Raw genomic sequence first — 14074 nt, 5'->3', positions numbered from 1 at the left:
GATGCTCAATTGCCCTGGTAGCTGAGCTTTTCCCCAATCACATCCCTTTGTTATTCCCCTTCTCTCCCTCCATCTCTCGCTTGTCACGGATTTCTGGTGGGGGCATTGTGCAGCACATATCACCATGGTTGCTAGCTCGAGGACGAAGCGGCCTCCCCGGCATGACTTTGCCGATGTCCCAACGTACAGATATCAATTTGTATCTTCGGCCGCCACTCCGGATCCAACGATCCACAGAAGCTCACAAGCAGCACTTGCACCAAGGGTATGCAATTCTGTCATTAGCCAATCAATGGTTCGACTCCTGCTCAAGATCTCATGCGGATACAAATCCTCCCCCGTTCCGACTCTCGACACCCAAGTCTTTGGGATTTGGTGGGGCTTTGGTGCCTTTGTCTCGGACACGGTCCAATTACTGGGCTTCAGAGTCTGCTGCAGATCGCCGTTGCCCTGGACGAACGGCTCCAGCCGCTAGTCGCAGAAGTGGCTCCGGGGCTCACAGGGGAGTTGTTTAGTCTTGTTGGTGGCTGTGCAGTGCAGCAGCACCACCAGCCAACCAACGACTGACTGCACGGGCCCATCCTGATCTCATATGCCCCGAAGGTTGCCGGTGCTTAATTTTTTTAGATTTTTAATTTCTCTTTTTCTGTGTCCTGGACAATACGACACTCCAACCTCAGACACTCCTATACGACCAGATCCGGATGTCCCTTGTCGATAAAAGCACTCTTGCCCAGGAGGGCATGGAACTACTGCAAGATCTCATGGATAAGTTGCTTAATGATCACCCTCCACTCTGGATCATATGATCTCGCACCTCTCATTTTCAGGCAGAAACCACGCTAGTCTCATGCACGCCGGTTGATCACGAGAACCGCAACGACATCGTGTCCAGGATGACAACGACACCTTGTGCCCAGATGAGGTCGAGTTTGATTGTTCATCTTGGTAGAGGATATTCCAGATCTGGAGCACGGCGCCCGTGATGACAGTTTGGCCTTCTCCATCTGGGGGCATTTCTTTTTCCTACGACGTACAACTTCAATAATCAGCGCTAGACCCTATCCTTCTTCTTCTCTCCCCACCGTTCTGTTGAGACGTTGAATCTTCGGACTTTGGTGCCTAGCATCATTCGCAACAAGAGCTCTGGCTTCTTGAGCTCATCATCTATGGATAGCAGCTGAGTAGCTTTTTCCGTACTCAAAGTCTCGTCATCAACGTCAGCCTGCGGAACCCCACAAATCCCTCGGTTCCTAATCGCATGCTCCTCTTGGCCCCCAACCCCTATCACAGCATCCCCTGGCCCCTTCTCTCACTCACTTTCTCATTCTCACCTCTCACTATCTCACTACTCTCTCACCCTCTCCTTCTCTCTCCCTCTCTCGCTTCTCGTTCAAGCTCCATGGTCGATGCATCTGTCCGCTGACCTCTAAGCAGTCTATCTCACTGTGTTGGCAGGGACTTTGCCGAGGCAGCCACCAACGACGGCTGCTTCGATTCGGCACTCAGCCTCCCATCCTCGAGCTTGATCAAGATACTAGCCCCCAAGCCAGGTAGTCAATAATGACTCTTATGGCTCCCACGGTGATGATTTCTAAACATGCGTGGCATGGGGGACACAGAAGACGACAGTACCTCGAAGAATCTAGTTTTTGCCACCTGATCGAAGCTCATTTTTTGACCCGACACTGCGGTATCTGGTACACACCGTCGTGACTCCGAGGCAAGTGCCTTAGGTTCGGCCCCCAAAATCTTCCGTTGGAAGACGGGGGAACTATCAACTGGCATCTTTACTATCTCAGGGTGAGAGATTATTATGGCACAGGAGCACGTGGCTTTGGTGAGTCCTCTCAGGGCGCTGTCATTGAATATCACGCCATCAGGGCCAAAGGAGACAGATGCTCCACCGTCGTTCTCATCATGGTATTTCCTGGGCCCAGCCAATTGATGGCCTGAAGCGGCTGCTTTCAAGGATTGTCCACCCAGCTTCACCCTGACCGACGGATTCTTCGGTGCTACCCTCGAGACCTCAGCGGCCGCTTCGCCTCTACTGCAACCTGGATTGTATCCGTGTCCATTGAACCTGGTCTGGCCTAATCTGGCCCGTTCTTGATCCCGTTTTCCATGTGAAAGCACAGCGAGGATGTACAACGCTACATCATCGAAGTGCCTTGATTCATTTCTACCATTGCTGCTGGGGCGGCGAGTCCTCGTGGTTGACCAGGTTCAAGGGTGACCAAAGTGGTCACCGAGCCCGCGTCTTCGGCCGGCGCTTCCAGCGCTGCCGCGCTGGTGCCATACTCAGAAGTCTGAGACTCCTTACGCTATCATAAACGGGCTGACTGTGCTGTCATCGCCACCTCCGTGCAGAATAGTGGCTTGGTCAAGTGGCTCCGTCGAGCGCCTTCCGGCCCAGATTCCTATCACTCGTGTTCTCTTGTTCGTGATCGGGACGACTTTCAGACTGGCGACATCATGTCGCTGGCTGCCGACCAAGCCTTTGTTTAGTCAGCGCAGCAGGATTGTCAATTTGGCGTTTTCCTTTTCTATCTTAATACGAGTCGATGCATCATTCGGACGAAATCTGGGCGATGGCAGTCAAAGAACCAGCCAGCAGTGACGTTACATGAATATGACTCCAGATGACACAGGTGCAAGGTCGCTGGTCTTCTCAAGTGTGCTGGCTCTCCTCACCTGGGAAACTCGATAAGCGACGTCAAAGATTTCCCTTGACGGACCAAGCATGCTCAGTTGCCTAGTCCAGGAATGTCTCAAGCCTCGAGCGTTCTCCAAAGAAAGACGTTGTTTTTTTTGTGCTTTTTCTTTTCTTCTTCTGGTTGTTTTTGGGGACCGAGAGCACAGATGGTCCCGAGGCTGTGCCACACTACACAAGACGAATGTGCCATATCCTAGAAAGTCGGTTCTTGATCCTTCTAGACCTTGCTTTGCGGAAATCTCACATGGCAGCAGTGATGCGACGTGGGCAGACTGGCCCTCTGTCAGGCCGCTGGTGAAATCTTGCATGCCTAATCGCCGTGTTGCATCGGCTTCCCATCCAGATGGATTTCTGCAGCTAGATTCGCCCCCAAAACATGGACACTGTGTGTTCAGATCCTTTGCCGCGGTCTCTGTGCCGCAGGTCCGTTGATCACTTGGGCTTGCGTCTCTAGGCTGCATGCACAAGTAAGTGGTGTGGTGCAATAAGCCACGATATTCCAATGCGGCTCACCTGCAGCAGCAATGCTGCTAGAGTGCCCCGCGTATGAGTATGCCTTGCCTGCTAGGGAAGCCTAAGGACCCGCGACGAACCGGAGAATGTGTGAACAATTTCCCTTAGTTTCTCGAAATCCTATTGGCGGCGCATTTTCCTCCAATGGCGAAATTCATTCGCGCGATTTAACATGACGGGTCAAGTAACTCATTTCATCCTGAGGTGTTTTATTTTTGGATATGCAGCCTTCATGTCGCCGCTCCTGGTCACGTCGAAGAAGAAACATGCACCTCTTTCTGGGCTGTCGGTAGGTGATGTTGCCTGGAAAAAATAAGCGCGGTGCGCCCTGCTAGTAAGGCGAGAAGGCGAAAGATTTCACCAGTTTGTCCACCCAACGGACAGTTGTAACCATGCAATCACGGCTACTATGGGATACACGCCCGCCGAGATCTGCGCTTTTCTCAACTTATCCTACACGTCGTTGTGGCTACCTCTTTCTTCCTTGCCCAGCACGCTGCGTAGGACGAGCGCCCGAATGCTTCTTCGTCCTATTTTCTTGCGCTCGCTTGATGATCAAAGTTTGCCCCTGACTAGCCGACCTCTAAGTCTCACCACTGCAGGCTATGCATGGGCAATTATTACGCGGCTAAGACGCTGGGTAACCTAAAAATCGGCACAGCAGTTGCTGTGCATTTCTCTTCGATCCATCCGTCTCAGGGAGCTAGGCAGACGAGAAAACTTAGCGTCTCGATACCAATCCTCCAATCGATTCCTGTTCGCGAGTGCCCTGCGGGAAATGTCTCTCTTGACCAGCCCCTTCGTCTCTCCTGCCAGGTCTAACGCAGGGGTTGTCTCGCCGAGATCTGAATGTACCTTTAGCGTTAGTGAGCCTATCAGGCGAGTTCCTCAATGTCTTGGTCTAGTCTGGGTGCACAATGAGCCTGGGCTCTTGTCTACGTCTATCTTGCTGCAGGGTCGTCTTGGCTCTCTGACGAGCTCTTCGTGAAGAACGATGGGTCCGCCATACCTTAGTTCGAATATCATGACATCTAGAAGCGGCAACGCAGCTATATGGAGATGAAAAAAAGGATACATGTTCCCTATCCTAAAAAGCAAACAATGAACAGAAGCCATGCAAAGAGCGAACTGAGGACTAATATATTGAGGCCAGTGGAAAGCCTGTGTTTCCCTGGGCTGTTACGATCTTATAAATATCGTTTCAGAGCACGAAGGTGCGCGCTTCAACCAACAGTGCACTGTGCGTGCGTGACTCGGCAATGTTGGTTGGGGCCACATCAGCTAGCATTCATGCACCAGCTTCGTCCGGACCAATACTGATTTCGTTCCTGCGCATGGTCGAGAGAAGACGATTTGTAGATGATGGTCATCATCTATTATAGATGTCAAGGAGCAGACCAACCGCGTAGATCTGAAATCGCTACTTCCGAGATCTCATGAAAGATCTAAGCCATCGTAGAATGGGCACAGGAGATGGGAACAATCTGGCGCCTAAGAAACAAAGCTATAGGTGCGAGAGCTCCCCAAGGAAGTGATACAGTACCGATGTCGCCTTGTTGTCCTGCGATTCTCATCTCTCAGCGGTGGATGGTTGCTGATAGACTTATTCTCCAGGCATTGGGAGTAGGCTTGCTGCCATGAGCCAGCCTTGACACCTAGGTGGGCTTGCGTGATGATAAGGCTGCGGCGCGTGTGGAAGGGGCAAAAGGAGGGAGGGACGCCGGGAAGGAGTCATGTGATGATACTTTCGTCCAAGACGTAATACCTCTTCTGGTGTGTCTCGACGGTCAGCCTCTACCACTCAGCGCGTGCGGATATCGCCCAGTGAGCTGGAGTGCCATGCTCATGATATAAATGATACATGGTCATAGTCCTATGATCAGTAGCCCTCTGCCTCGTTCTCCAATGCTGGCCTTGTCTTCAGGTTGAAGATTGCTGGAGTTGCTTGAGATTCCATGACAACGTTTGAAGTGATGACTCGAGATTTTGAGCACTTGCAAAGTGGAAAGACAGATGGAGGATGGACAAACAAATAAGCTTGGTTAAACTGTGTGTTGTAGCTGTCTTTAAAGATGCGAGACTCTTGTTGGCATATCGATTGAGAGGATCCATAAGTCTTAGGAACGTGATCCGTTCATCATTTGGGCCCAACTCGTGGCAACAGCACTGTTTCTCTCAGACTGGAAGCTCGTTATAGAATGTATTGTAGGGAAATAAGACTGTAAATATTTTTACTTGAAACGAGTCTGCTTATAGTCTGATTCATATGCTGAAAAGCGTTCAAGAGAAATCTTTGTCTATCAACCAACATATCTCCATTTCCGGCATAATGAACATGATCAACGAGTCCACGTCTGCAATGCTCAGAAGTAAATGAGTGAGCCGTGAGTTCAGGATGAGTCTCATTTGGGATCCTGAAGTAAAATATAAGACACTAGATGTTTGATTTTCCCAACTCCATCAGACCACTTCATGAAGTAAGACACCAAAGCTGGGACATTGTTTGAGGCATGTCAATAATATCCTTTAGGTGGACTTGTAGATTATATATGTGTTCATAGAATTCAGCGTCTATGTTACAGCCTATGTAGACGAAAAGGCGGCTGCAGCTTTTGTCTGTGTATTGCTCACAGTGCATATTACCCACATTGTCTGCAGCAGAGATGTGGCTCTGGAGTGTTCATCTGAATATACAAAGACATACAAAACTGCATTTGCTATCAACCCTAGTAAGAAGTCTACATGTATCAAACAGAAAATCAAGAAGACTTCCAAGTTGCCATCACCCTGAAGAAGAGTTCCTCGCTTGGGTATTAAACTATATAATGGGTGTTTCATGGGGTCAACCCTTCCTAGTTGCATGTCATTTCCTGCTTAACTATTAAGTATTCATCTGACAGAACATGAACATTGTCTCACAAACTCTAGCTTCTCTTATCACTGTTGCAAGTTTATGCAGACACTTGTGTTCACTCTTGGAGTTTCATTCCCACATCTAGCAGATTACCAGCTCAGTCGTGAAGCCCAGGATAGACCTTGCAGGAAAAGCCATCTTGACAACCTCACCATGATATCCAGTACGCAAACCAGAAGCATTCGTTCAGGTAGTAAGTAACCTAGCCAAATATACACCAATTTCCTTAAGCCCACCACAGCTACTTGAGACAATGAATGAGTGTCAAGGTGTTTGAGTGGTAATCCAGCATACTTCGTAGAGCCAATGCTTTCCCCGGCATTTGGATTTACTGCCCAGGTGCTGGTGGGGCCTGTACAGACTCCGATCCCCATTACGTTATGCTTAATTGGATCTTATTACTATCTCTGTCCGTACTCCGGCATCTCACTGCACCTTACTCACTCACTCATCTCTCTTCATTGCTTCTTTTAAAACAGATTCCTATTAATTTCATTGTGTTTCACCAAAAATGGCCGCCCAGACCCTCACCATCTTCACCTACTCGGCCGACGAGCGACGATTCGTCAAGAAGACCACACAGCGCGCAGTGGGCGCTCGCGAGATCCTGATCAAGACGACGCACTCTGGGCTCTGCTACACCGACGTACACGCCAAGGGGAAGGGCTGCGGCCTGGGCCACGAGGGCGTCGGCCATGTCGAGAAGGTTGGGTCTGCCGTCCTCGGCATCAAGGCGGGCGACCGCGTCGGCTGGGGCTGGCTGCACAGCTCGTGCGGCCACTGCACGACCTGTCTGTCCGGGTACCGACAGTACTGCGCAGAAGCGCGCGGTTTCGCGTACTCGGAGCTGGAGCAAGGGGCCTTTGGTGATTACCGGGTGATCGACGCCGAGTTCGCCTACCCGATACCGGACGAGATCTCGTCCGTGGATGCGGGCCCCCTTATGTGCGCCGGAGCTTCGGTATACGAGGCGCTGCATGCTGCGCAGACGAGGCCGCACGACAGGGTCGGCGTCGTCGGCGTAGGCGGCCTCGGCCACATGGCTGTTTTGTTCGCTCGGGCTATGGGCTGTGGCGTGACTGCGCTGCTCGCGTCGAGCCAACAAGAGGACGGCGCACAGAAGGTCCGAGACGCCTTTGCGCTGGGCGCTGACGAAGCCTACTGCATCGCGGGTGAGGATGAGGAGGCCTTGTTTCGAAAGCTGGGAGGCGATATCGTGAGAGCGCCCCCTCAGGCTGGTCCGGAGTGGTGCAAACCTGTCGATGTTCTTCTTGTCACATCCAACGTGCTGCCGAATTGGGATAGTATTCTGCCTCTCCTGAACAGAATGGCACGGATTGTGCTCATGACGATCCAGGAGCAGCCACTGAGCATCCCGTACATGCCGTTCATCTTGCCTGGGCACCGCATCATCTCCTCTACCGAAGCATCAAGGCGCAATCATATCGATATGCTCAACTTTGCAGCTCAGAACAGGATCAAGCCCTGGGTGGAGAGATTCCCCATGACAGAGGAGGGCCTGGAGCAGGCATTCTCCAAGATTGAAAATGGACAGATGAGATATCGTGGTGTGTTAGAATGGTGATGTCCAGCGTTTGCCACATAACTGCCCTGTATGAGCTAAACGAGGTTCTTTACTTCCTAGCAGTCCCAACCAAGCTTCTTTTTGCATCCCACTTCATGTAGTAAAGTTTTGACGAGTAAGCTTCAAGGCCATCTTATCGATTCTGGCGAACGAGATCCACGGGAACATCGTTGCCCACCACTTTCTCTTCTTCCAGAAATACCCAAGGATCCAGAAGAAGAATGCGGCCATAGAATGTCACTGGTTTCAGAAATAAATTCCTTGTATTCGTCGGTAGATCCTGCACGAGTTATATCTGAGAGATCACGCTCACACTCAAGAATGTATCTTGTCAAGCAATGGGACATGTGGGATCAGAGAATTGAGATGCGTGTTGACAGGCTATGTGCGCCTGTATCCTATTCCAGGTGAGCCCCAATAAATCTGATCTGATGGCGGCTCTTCACGCCGTTTCCTCATCGTCGCAAGTGATGTTCCCGACCTTTCTCTATCGTACAATCGCAACATCCGGTCGTGTTGAGCTTATGCAACCCATTATCCTCGATGCGCTGTCACAGAAGCGCCTTTTTTTTTTTCCCTTTTTTTTTTTTTCGAGCAATCGACAGACATCGAGCGGTTATTTTATTGCCTGCGCATCGGTTAGAATTTCGCTCGTTGTGGCGGTCGGAGCTCGTCGCGAGCCTGGGTGCAGTCTTACGGAGGAAGCAGGAACTCGCCCCACGAAGTTGAGAGGAAAGCGACGCCAACCTGTAGAAGCAAGTCAGTCCGTGACGTTCATAGCCTGGGTAGCAGTCGCGAAACGCAGGCGGCGCAGCTCGAGGAGGCAGCACAACATACACCAAAGGAAGCAATAGCCTTGACCATCGCTGAATTCTCGGGCGACGTGAGGGTCTCGTAGGTAGAGGCGAAGTAACCCTTCTGAATACGCTTGCCGGAACCGTAGCCGCGCTCGACGATGACTCTCTTGGGTGGCATTTTGACTTGTGTGGTGTGTGATGAAGATGTCGGAGGTTGTCTGGGAGTCGCAAAAAGTTCAACGGATCCGACGTCAGATTTGGCGCGTGCTGGGCTTTTGCTTAGCTTCGCCGAGAGGGCCGGGGTGTGAAGAGGGGGGGGGTTCTTTTCGCTGCAGGGGTCCATCCATTTCATTGGGGAAGCATGCTTAGCCACTGAACGTCATTCCCCGAGCTGACCTCTTTCTTCCCTTTTCGTTCCTTTGCGCTTCCACGCAAGTATCTTGCGCCATTGCTTCTCGAAGATGCTATGGGAATTCAATAATACCTTCAGAAGCTCCACATGCAACATTGAGAATGGCTGACGCATCTCTGCCTGGCGGCTTTCTGCCGCACAAGTCCCTACCATCGCCTGCGCCCAGCGGAGCCTCGACGCGCCCGACGTCTGGACTGCCACATCCTCGATCGCACCCATTGCGCGCAGGCTCAGCCAAGGAAGAAAAGGTCAGAAGCTACGTTGAGAACCAGCTTATGTCAATCAACCGGCGATTTGTCAAGAAGTTCGAGACACCCGGCGCTGGCGACGACGTGGTGGGGTATAAGAATCTGGGTGAGCTGTGCAAGGACGTCGAGGGGCTTCTCGACGTATTATGGCTTTCTGGCACCCGTAAGACAGACCTGGTTGAACTTGAAACTCTTCTTTTGCAGCAGAAGGTCGACTTGCTGATATAGATGCCCTTTTTGTAGCAAACCTGCAGATACCTTACCTCCTTAACGTCGCCAACGACTTCACCGAATGGATCACACGCTTTCCTCCACAGCCCACAGCGATGTTTTCAACATTCCGAAAGCTCGATTTTTGCTTTGCTAGTCTCCTCTCGGGACGAGATATCGATACCGGAGAGACGCTGCCGGGCTTCGAGAACAGTGTCCGGGGCGTCATGACTAAGACGCACATGGTGCGGTGCAAGAGCATAGTTGAACAGACGAGGGTTCTCGTCGTTGAGTTCATGAACCAACAGAGTGCGCCCCTGGTCGACATGGACGAGGACGATTCCGATAACATGAATACGGACACGGAAGCCGACACCGATGCCGACATCACAGACAGTGCTACTGAGGACAGAGGTTTCGTTGACCCCAACTGGGAAGATGAAGATGAAGACCTCTACATGGATGTTGCTAGGATCTATGAGAGGACCCTTGTTCAGCTGGGAGAGCTTTTGCAGGACTCGAACCTCCCTTAGTCGGTAGATAAACCCATATTTCTGTGTTAGTTTCGCGGGCGCAAAGCTAGGATGGAGCAAAGTCGGTGGTGTGTGTGTGAAGAGGCGTTGGGGGTTCCAGATGCCTTGCGATGGGCTATACATTGCTAAATTATCGTGCGGCAAGGCGGACGTGCTCCTGAGAACCTGGCGACGGTCTCATGCTCCACCACCAGTCGTCTCTCGCTTGCTCGTGCAGACTACACCCCGCTAATGCCTCGGAACATCATTTAGCTGCATGCGGGGCCCCAGTCGTTCCTGATTTCTATCATCGCAGTGGCGCCCCTTGACAAAACCAATCGAGTTGCAGGCATGGTAGAGAGCCTTTTGCGATCCCGTACCTTGCTCACTCAAGAGGGAGGCATGTTATCCACCAATCAGGCCAGCTTGAGCAGCTTTTGGCCCAATGAGATCACTGATTATTGAGTCAGGTCACCCACGATGCCAGCAACTGTAGGATTGGGTTCATGCCATTGGTCACTTCTTGGAATGTCTTTTATAACGCTGAGCGAATAGGTTCCGTGATGATAGTGTCCGTCGGTAGAGCTCTCGCAATCGGATTACTCCCTCCCTCATGCTGGTTGTCGTGTAAGCTTGGAGGTTGATTCGATTGCCTCGCTTCATCCATATTTGAAAAGCCCCACACGTGTTCTTCTCGCCCCGAGGCTGTGTAAATATTCCAGAGGCGACCAAAACCTAAAATCAACGTGGACGAACTGGCAGTAAGGGAGGTGAACTGCTCGGTATAAACTTCGCACTCGGAATCGCTCTCTATGGAAGCAGTAATCTGGAGAGTGCCGGGGCTGATGTCCTAACTGGGAACTACCCGGCAGCTTGGGTCAGCCGAACCTCCTCTCCCACTTTGGGGCCTTGAGGTGGCTGATAACTAGTTTACAGAACCTCATTGGGTAGTAGAGACTGCTGGCTTGAAGTTGTCCTGCGCCCTGTAGCTTCACTTCATCCCCCATACTTACTGTAAGCACCGGTGTTGCTGTGGCCCTGACGCCGTTCTTAATTCCTTTCTTCTCTCATGGTTTTGCCTTTCCTTATTTTTGAATTTCAAGTACGGTATATTGCAATGCATTCTGGGAATTGACAGTATTCGTTCCAAAGATAACTCTCAAGTAGAGAAATGTGACGTGGTTGACTTGTAGAATCTGGCCTTTTTTGGTGTTTTTAGACACCTCAACACTGCCGCCACTAGACCGTCTACTATGGTATTTGACTTTTTTGGGGCATCTTCTTGAATAGCGAGACTTGTTGTTTCGTATTCGGTTTTACTCATTCTGTCATGTCTCTCAGGACTCACCTACTTCATGCTTCAATTCGAACGGACTCTTCTAGCAATCCGTTCTTCACTCTTTTGTATTGTCTTCTTCGTATATATAATATATATATATATTGAAGAAAGAATCCACGCGGCAGTAACTTTTCTCTTTGGATTTCAAACAAGAATTTGTTCAGCCCATGTTTAAACAATAAGCTACACTGATTTTTTGGGTGTACACAACACAAATTGATTATTCTCGCCTTCTTCACCTACATTCGACATGATGCATCTCGATAGCTTTCAGACAATTCTATCTCCCGACTGGCATATTAGAGCCGCCGTGGTCGCTGTCGTGGTCCTGATATTGGTACTGGCTAGCGACTGGATCCGACAACAGATGCTGGCATGGAGACTCAGAAAGTTCCCCATTGTCAACCCCGGCGGCGGTCCCAAGGCCCAGGCGGAGTTCAGGACGAACGCGAGCAGACTGTTGGAGAAGGGCTATGAGTTGGTTAGTCTTTCATCATCATTCCAGACCTTCTGAGTTGATGCTTGGCGAGGACAAATCATTCAACATTCTGGCACGGCACCTGGATATCATTGCTAACACACACTCTCTCTTCATTTTCACTGTGCTGGTAGTACAAGGACCGCATTTTCCGGGTCAATGATTTCACCCAGTCTGGTGCCAAGGTGATTGTACCTCCACGGTACCTGGACGAGTACAAGAACCTGCCCGCGCTTGATTTCAGTGCCTTCATCGTCAAGGACTTCTACGCAACCTATCCCGGCTTCGAGGGGTTCAGCCCTGCAAGTAACGGCGAGATCCTCCAGAACGCCCTCAAGAAACAGCTCCCTGGAGTTCTAGGTAAGGCTTCTTCTCCCTTCCCTCCAACTCACCAATTAACAAAAGTTGTTAATATTCCTCTGCTGACACTGCACACCCACCCCCTCCAACATAAAACAGCCCTCACAATCGACCCTCTGGCGCGTGCCCTCCCTCAGACATGCGACCTATACATAGGCCGGCCCAAGGAGTGGACCAAGATCAACCTCAAGACTGCGGTGCAGCACTGCGTGGCCCGCCAGACGTCGCGCATCTTCCTGGGGCCCAAGCTGGCCGACGACCCAGAGTGGCAGGCCATCTCGACCTCGTACGCGACCGACGTCTTCCGCGCCGTGCAGAGGCTCAACGCCCTCCCGGCCCTGCTGCGGCCGCTGCTCCACTGGGTCCTGCCCGAGTGCCGCCGCATCCGCGACGAGGTCCGGCAGGCGCGCGCGCTCATCAACCCAGAGGTCGAGAGGCGGCTCGACGAGATCCGGCGGTTCGGCGCCCCGCGCAGAAAGGTCCTGGACTCGGTGGACTGGCTTGTCGCGGCGGCCTCGGCAAAGCGCCAGCCGCTGCCTGACGTGGGCGTCATGGAGATCGCGCTCGCCATGGCCAGCATGAACTCCACGTCGCGCGCTGTGGGCTACCTGCTGCTGGACGCGGCGTGCTACCCCGAGTATGTGCAGGAGCTGCGGGACGAGGTGGTGGCGGTGCTGGCCGAGACGGGCCAGATCGACAAGAATATGCTCTTCAAGCTGAAGAAGATGGATAGCTTCATCCGGGAGAGCCTGAGGATCCACCCAGGGCTGAATGGTGAGTTCCATTGGCTGCGAGCAAACCCCTCCTTCAAACATCAAGAAGGCTCAACGGCAGTAAAGTATGTACTTTTAAGTTTGGGGACGATTTGACTGACCTTTGAAACCCAACCAAACCAGCAAACATGCCTCGTGTAGCCCAGCAGGACATCACCTTCAGCGACGGCACGCAAATCCCCAAGGGCGCCTACCTGATGATGTCCCCCCCGCCCATGCTCAACCCGGCCGTCCACGCCGACCCCGACAAGTTCGACGGCCTCCGGTTCTTCCGCCTGCGCGCCTCCAGCCCTAGCAACGAGAACAAGTACCAGACCGTCACCACCTCGCCCGAGATGACCATGTTCGGCCACGGCCTGCACGCCTGCCCCGGCCGCTTCTTTGCCTCCAACAGCATGAAGCTCATGTTTGCCTACATGCTGCTCAACTACGACTTTGCTCTGCCTGAGGAGGCCAAGGGCGAGCCCCTGCCCGAGCTGTACATGAACTTCCAGATGATGCCGGACTCGAGGCAGATGTTGTTGTGCAGGGCCAGGACACCCGAGGTGGACTTTTTGGAGTACTGTGAGGGTGGTTTTGAGGAGGAGACGGAGGTCAAGGCATGATGAGCAATAGCGAGGACATGTTGAACGAGGTGGTTTGTAGGATATTTCTTTGTCTTTGTTCTTTCTGTCATCTCTTTTTATTCGTTGCTGTAACAATACCTTGCATACAGATAGGAGTTCTCTGGTGGTAACAGGATAAAGAGACTTTCCTTAGAAGCATCAAAGTTTATTCCATCTCTTGCAATTTGGGAAGCAACAACCCTTGCAGCCTCGTGTAAGCTACTGTTGGCACTTTCAGGGGGCACTGCGGGAGTGGCGCCGCCTCACCCGGCCAATGGGCCCCCTGCTTCCTGCAAGTCATCTCGTTACTTCGAACTCAATATAAAACTGCTGACAGCCAGCCACAACTGCACTTGGTTTGCAAGCCATTCACATTTATAATAGACCCTACGAGGAGTCAAATTGGCCCTTTGGTTTCAAAAGACGTGAAGATGTGTTGTAAGAGCGAGAACGGTAGAATATCCTATTCTCAAAATAGTAACTTTAAAGTGTTAAGAAGTGGTATCTAGTTTGCCAATGTATAAACCCCCAGGTATCCCGCAGAAACAAATGTGCTCTCAAATGCAGAGCAAGTTATGATGATCATCGCTCATAAAAGTTGTACCAGAATGG

At 51.6% G+C, this 14074-nt stretch overlaps 4 protein-coding genes across 4 annotated transcripts; 3 read left to right on the top strand and 1 right to left on the bottom strand.

Annotated features, from left to right (window-relative positions):
• Nucleotides 1-6654: 6654 nt before the first annotated feature.
• Nucleotides 6655-7799, top strand: M406DRAFT_296617 (GroES-like protein; the record flags this gene model as incomplete). Its single annotated transcript, XM_040919261.1, has 2 exons — nt 6655-7266; nt 7345-7799. 2 exons carry the CDS (start codon nt 6655-6657, stop codon nt 7726-7728), a joined length of 996 nt encoding a protein of 331 aa, XP_040772051.1. The 3' UTR covers nt 7729-7799.
• Nucleotides 7800-8084: 285 nt separating this feature from the next.
• Nucleotides 8085-8722, bottom strand: M406DRAFT_324626 (uncharacterized protein). Its single transcript, XM_040919895.1, has 3 exons — nt 8566-8722; nt 8426-8475; nt 8085-8356 (listed from the first exon to the last, which is right to left on the bottom strand). The coding sequence occupies exons 1-3, from the start codon at nt 8701-8703 to the stop codon at nt 8350-8352; spliced, it is 195 nt and encodes a 64-aa protein (XP_040772050.1). The 5' UTR covers nt 8704-8722; the 3' UTR covers nt 8085-8349.
• Nucleotides 8723-9038: 316 nt separating this feature from the next.
• On the top strand, nt 9039-9928 carry M406DRAFT_267358 (uncharacterized protein; the record flags this gene model as incomplete). Its single annotated transcript, XM_040917874.1, has 2 exons — nt 9039-9348; nt 9429-9928. 2 exons carry the CDS (start codon nt 9039-9041, stop codon nt 9926-9928), a joined length of 810 nt encoding a protein of 269 aa, XP_040772049.1.
• A 1969-nt stretch (nt 9929-11897) lies between these two features.
• M406DRAFT_24731 (uncharacterized protein) lies at nt 11898-13429 on the top strand (the record flags this gene model as incomplete). Its single annotated transcript, XM_040916460.1, has 3 exons — nt 11898-12131; nt 12222-12858; nt 12981-13429. Coding segments are annotated over 3 exons (1320 nt in total), but the record flags the coding sequence as incomplete, so codon positions are not given.
• Between the last annotated feature and the right edge of the window lie 645 nt (nt 13430-14074).

The sequence above is a fragment of the Cryphonectria parasitica genome (assembly GCF_011745365.1).
Source record: "Cryphonectria parasitica EP155 unplaced genomic scaffold M406scaffold_9, whole genome shotgun sequence".
Taxonomy (NCBI): Eukaryota; Fungi; Ascomycota; class Sordariomycetes; order Diaporthales; family Cryphonectriaceae; genus Cryphonectria; species Cryphonectria parasitica.
This window is presented reverse-complemented; position numbering and strand designations above follow the sequence as displayed.